General features: G+C 42.1%; 1 protein-coding gene across 1 annotated transcript; it reads right to left on the reverse strand.

Annotated features, from left to right (window-relative positions):
* Positions 1-1,909: 1,909 nt before the first annotated feature.
* LOC109767344 (ent-kaurenoic acid oxidase 1-like) lies at positions 1,910-5,682 on the reverse strand. Its single transcript, XM_073503107.1, has 7 exons — positions 5,393-5,682; positions 4,887-4,989; positions 3,947-4,096; positions 3,173-3,706; positions 2,482-2,600; positions 2,312-2,391; positions 1,910-2,088 (listed from the first exon to the last, which is right to left on the reverse strand). Exons 1-7 carry the CDS (start codon positions 5,680-5,682, stop codon positions 1,910-1,912), a joined length of 1,455 nt encoding a protein of 484 aa, XP_073359208.1.
* Between the last annotated feature and the right edge of the window lie 368 nt (positions 5,683-6,050).

Consider the following 6,050-nt stretch of genomic DNA (forward strand, 5'->3'; position numbering starts at 1 on the left):
AAATGTACCTTATTTTACAACCAGAAAAGAGTTTGTTTGAAGTGAAGTTGGCATTTTGGTCGTATCTTTAGAGTATCACTTGGTATTTACGCGTTTTGTTCTTCATGTCCAATAGGAATGTGCTTTTTTTCGGTCCAGTTAAATGCTTTAGGTCTATCAAGGTTATAAGTCTGGCCAATTTAATACCAACCAATATATTTTCATGTGGTAACTTTTGAGATCAAATGGAAAATCCTGCCATTTTAGTGATGAAGGCGTGGTTAAGGATATAGGATTTGCCTAATCTTTTTCATGTGGTTCACATTGTAAAATGCGGAAACTTTCCCTTATTATTCTCTTGGCGCAAAAGATCATGCCAGCAGTTCAACATCGAACTTAGTTTTGAGAATATATCACAGTGCAGGCTAGTGTACAAGTAGCACTGATAATCACAAGCTATTGTGCATAATGATAGAATTGGCTTCTACTAGGAAAAAAAATGCATAGCTTCAGTTCTTTTCTCTCACGTGCCCTCCACCTTTTCTCATGGTTTCCTAAAAAATAATGCCATGCACAATTGTTGCATGATTTTGCATTCAGAATGTAGTTCATAAAAATGGTCTGATAGAGGATTGGAGTAGTTTGCATTTGGATTGACCTAGAATTCTATAGTTTGCAGCTATAGCGGCGCTATAGCGAGAACTTCTGCAGTCGTGACTCGTGAGGGAGGTTTTTTTAGGTTATTGCTGAATCTTGGGCCGTTAGGTTGTATTTCCGGAGCATTTTGTGGTTGTGGCCATAGCGTCGCAAGGAGGCTTCCTAGTAGCTGTAGCGGTAATTTTATGGGAGATATAATTTCATGATTGAAACACACCCCCCGGCAAATCATTCGCATTATATGTTACTTTAACTTCTCCGGGGAAGGTATGTTGAAGGAAGGGGACAAGAAGCTGCTGATAGACAGCGCGTCCAAAGTCCAAACTCATGCAGAAGGCCATGTCTATCATGCACGATATTAATGGGTGCATTTATGAAGAGGATCGTACTCAAGCTGATGGGAAGCCCGTTGCTGTTGAGCGGCGTGTAGTTCTGCTTTGCTATGTTTGTCACTGCTTGTCTTTTGTAAGACTAGCCACAATGGAGAGTAACATACACTAGTAACATACACATATCTCTAGACTATATTACTAGTGGGTACTAACATAAGTGTGGTGTCATGCAAAGCTTTATTTATTAGGTTATAGACTCATATTGCATCGGGACATGTAATGTTATAGTAACTACTCCCTCCGTTCTTATAAGAGTGTACTTCCAACTTTGTTGGAAAGTCAACCTTTTTTATGTTTGACTGTGTTTATATAATAGTACATCAAAATTTATGCCATCAAATCAGTAGCATTAGGTTAATGATAAAATATATTTTCATCATACTCCTATTTGGTTTCACAATCATTGATATATTTTTGTACAAATTCGGTCAAATTTTAAGATAGTTTGACCCTCCAACAAAGTTAAAAGTACACTTTTTAAAGGACAGATGGAGTAGCTAAGTTACTCAAACTACCTCCCTCCTCATTAACTCATTGCCACATAAGCAAATTTGCCGAGTTGGACTCGATGTTACTACTAAAGTTACTCTCACTGTGGCTAGTCTAATAAGTGACACCCTTTATACTTCTCCAGATGTTGTAATGATAACAGGTTTTTGCCCCGTATAAAATGTATCGATTACGATCATTTCTAGCAGGTTTCTGTTATTGCTCTCAGCCCACCTTCCCCTACTTCCTCTACCTCCTCTATAACTCGGGAAAGTTTGCATTTCCCTTATGCTATATAAATAAAAATGACAGGGGGTTGGCCCGGGTAGAAAAAATGTCCATGGAGTACTATTTATCTATCCTATATATCCTACACAATTCATGCTTTTTTGTTAGCACTTCTTTTGTGCTACTAAAACAAAGAAAGAGTTTTTCTTTGCAATACTTGCCACTACGCCCCAAATGGCAGTTGTGGTTTCAAGAGAGAGCTTAGAGATGCCTTGCGATGGGAGCTCTATGCACAAAGGATGTGCAATGATCACGGAGGATTCCCCCATTCTAGGGATAAATTCTGGTATAAACACAAATTACTTAGAAAAGAAACGTAGATAATGTATAACATGAAGTTGAATAACAACCTCGATCACGTTCAAAGAAAAGACAAGCTAACTGCAGATCTGATATGATCATACATTATTGTCAATATTAACACACACACACGCGCGCGCGCGCTACAATAGACTGGTTTATTTGACCAGATTTCAATTGATCGTGTGATCACGTGCTAAGCTTACGAAAGGCCATGGCTGCACCATCCACTGGCCTTGGGTGTGGAAGGTAATTGATCTCCGCATCAGGATTGAGCAACTCCCATCTAAAACAATTAGTATAAATAAATATCTTCTTTATATCCTGACTTATCTAGGTAATTACTTAAGCTAAACAGAGCTAGTATTCTACTCACTCGTAGCCGACGCAGAGATGATGCAGGATGATGGTGATCTGTAGCCTGGCCAGCATGTTGCCTGCGCAGATCCTAGGGCCACCTCCAAACACCTGGTATGTTCCTGCCTTAGCCGGTTCCTGCATTCATACGTTCATCCATTGATTTCTTCCTAGCCATTACCTTATAAACTATTGGTTTGCTTTTCTTTTACTCAAATATTTGTTGGGCTACATATTCCTCCTAGACCATCACATAGTGGAGCACTTCATCCCTAGATAGTTTCGGTAATTCAAAAGAACCACTTCTAATTTTTTCTAAAAGGTTAAAAAATGTATATAGGATATGTGGTGTGAATTTTATGCAGCAACCCCTTGTTTGGACATAAGCCCATTTATGGAAATTGTGTAAAAAAGATAATGTAGTTAATTTTTTTAGTTTTACTTAAATAGTCAATTGTCGTATTTGGTAACCACAATTCACAAGCACATACTGCATACTGTAAATTACTTGTATGAAGTTTTTATATTTCTAAAATCACTTATTATGGGATATATGTTTAGAATCTCGTAGGCATGATTTTGTCTTTCTAGATACCGCCTATAGGAAAAACTGCTCCAAAATGTAGTTGCTTAGGTGGTTAAGTGAGCTCAAATAACTAAATGAGAAAATGAAAATTGAAGCAAGCCACTATTTTAGATAGTATACTTACATCCCATCTGTTAGGATTGAAGGAGAGGGGATCCTCGTAGTAATTGGGATCAGTGTGCAAGGATCTCAACCACACCAGCACAGCCCACCCCTTTGGTATGGTGTAGCCGCGGTACTCCACGTCCCTGTTCGCCACACGGTGGACCATGGGGGCAATGTTGGCCATCCGGATTGTCTCTTCCACCACCTTGGCTGTGTACTTCATCTTTGGGATGTCGGTGTGGGTGATCATCAAAGTCGTCGACGTCGACCCACCTTTGCTTTTGCTCATCGCTATATTCTCCTCTCGGAGCTTGGCAAGGACGATAGGGGATTTTGCGAGGTGGTAGACAGCCCACATGATGGCGATGGTAGTGGACTCGTAGCCGGCGATGACAAGGGAAACAATGTTATCCACTACCTCCTCATTACTCAACTTCTTTCCATGCTCGTCCTTCATCTGCATCAGACCGCCCATTAGATCATCACATTGCTTGTCCACCTTCTTCCTTGCCTCCAGATCCTCTCGGAAGATCGCGTCTAGCTTCCGGCGACTCTGCATACCATTAAATTCCTCAGAGGAATGAGACCAAATTCTACATTAAGGGGTCTAGGATTGCACAAAAGATTGTGTGGAACTCCAAGAGTTGATGTAGTTGCACATTTCTCATATCAAAGTTATATTTTTGAAAACATGACCTACCCAGCTTGTACTGCTGAAAGAATGACAGCCAGAATCGTTAACTTACGATATACACTTCCAGAAACTTGCAAAAAGGGGCAAAAAAAAAAAAACCTTTCGAGCACCGTGAGATGCTGTCCCTGGAAAATCAAAGGGGTATGCCCTCAGACCATAAAGCAAGTCGCCGAACCACTGATCGATCTTGTCTGTCAAAGGCGATGGCTCCATGCTTATGAACATCTTGCAGATGTTGGCAAACGTCACCTGCACCCCCATTGAGCACTGGATTAATTATGATAGTATTATATGCCCAACTAGTTTTTTCTTTTTGAAAATACGCAAATAGGTTTTTCCTTTTCAACTAACGTTCTACAACTAATTATAAAATAAACAAAACTAACACAGTTCAGAAAAAGTAAAATGTGCTAAAATTAACTATGTTAATTGTCTAGAGCCCAGGTGAATAACAATTTTTTAATTTTTTAGTCAGTTTTTGCACCCCTCAAAAGTACAGTTACACTAATAAAAAAATGTTGTGCTGGCAAAAGTGCAATTACAACCAAAAAAATGTATTAGAGTTGCACAAAAAAGTGTAATTTCAACAAACAAAAAACTTAAAGGTGAAAGTGCAAGTGCGGCAAAAAGAACAAAGTGCAATTGCATAAAAACAAACCGACTGAAACAAATACATAACGAACAAAAATATGTGACTGAAACTTGACCGAAATTCCTAGACGTTATTACTATGAACACCACTAAACAAATACTAAGTGACTGGAAAGTAGAAAATTTAGGCGGCTATGTTTTGGCAATTCTGAAAAAGTATTGTGAATTGAGATGAAACAACACACATGCTTGGCTTAATTTTGTCGAAATTTTTACTTTTTTTAATCTCTGTGGCTGCGACGATGGTACCCTTATCCGCCCACGTTCCCAGCGCCGCTACTACACGCGGTTGCACAACGGTGGCGATGGTCTGGAGCGAGCTGGGCCGGTTGATGGCGGCGAGGATGAACCCACGGAGTCTGGCGTGGCTGCTGCCCTCCACGTTCACCACCGACGTGATGCCGACGAGCTCCGGCACCGGCCACCTGATGCCGAAGCTTTCGGCTGACTGGAGCACGAACTTGTTCGCGGCCGGCGAGCAGGCGACGATGCTGGGGGAGGACGTGGATTTTTACAACACCTGCACCCCGGTCCTGGTATCCTGGCTGTCCAATATTGCTTTAAGATCTGTGCAACATAACTAACTTTTCATGTAAAATTTTCTTTTTTTTTTTTCTCTCACATAAAAGATGTCTTGGATTAAAAAATTATTTTTTGTATATTTATGTTTGACAAAAAATTCTGAAAGATTTATCCTAGATTCTAGATGGAAAGCTTTGCCACGCTGCAAAGGTTTGAACTTCAAAACATGTTTTATGTAAGAGAAACAAAAAAAAGAAATCGATTTGCACGAATCACGATGCGAAGAATGGATGGCTAGATAGAGAGGGCCTGGGTGCAGGTGTTCTATTATATATTTTCCTGCTGGGGGAGCCGAACAGGTGCGTCCTGTACATCCCCGCCCCGCTGCCGTATGCGCTCTTCTTGGCGCCGATGAAGTCGTCCGGGCGGCGGGCCAGCTTGAAGTACCAGAGCAGCGAGAGCGTCTCGCCAAGAAAGAGGACCCCCATGTGGCCCGGCGGGAGGCGCCGCCGGATGCCATTGCTACCACGGCCGCCGTGTTTGAGAGCGAAGGCGGCGCAGTGCCACGCGTCGGTGGAGTGCCAGACGGTGAGGCAGAGCAGCGGGACAGCGCCGAACAGGAGGCCCAGCCACCATGCCCACACACCCACAGCTCCTTCCATTACCACTCGATCTATCTTACTTCTCCAGGAATTGGAGATGAATAAACGAGCAGTCGAAGGCGTTCCATAAATAGATGAGTGTGGATTCCGAGTAGCCGATCCGTTGGTGCGCGGAGGCAGATGGAAACAAAAATAAGGTCGCTAGCGAGAGAAATTGCTCACGAATTGCATGGCTGGTTAGTTAATTTATTGGAATTCAGCATAATATACGGTTCACTTCTGCTTCGGTACACCCATCTTAAACACATGAAAGGCTGAGATTAGCCCATACCCCTTCGGAGCCAGGGGCACGATCCTCTTATTTAAAAAATCTGCCCCGCGCGTCCCCCGCGCGTCGATGCCGATACCCCCGTGCGCCCGTGTATACG

The sequence above is a fragment of the Aegilops tauschii genome, chromosome 7, assembly GCF_002575655.3.
Source record: "Aegilops tauschii subsp. strangulata cultivar AL8/78 chromosome 7, Aet v6.0, whole genome shotgun sequence".
In the NCBI taxonomy this organism is placed as follows: domain Eukaryota; kingdom Viridiplantae; phylum Streptophyta; class Magnoliopsida; order Poales; family Poaceae; genus Aegilops; species Aegilops tauschii.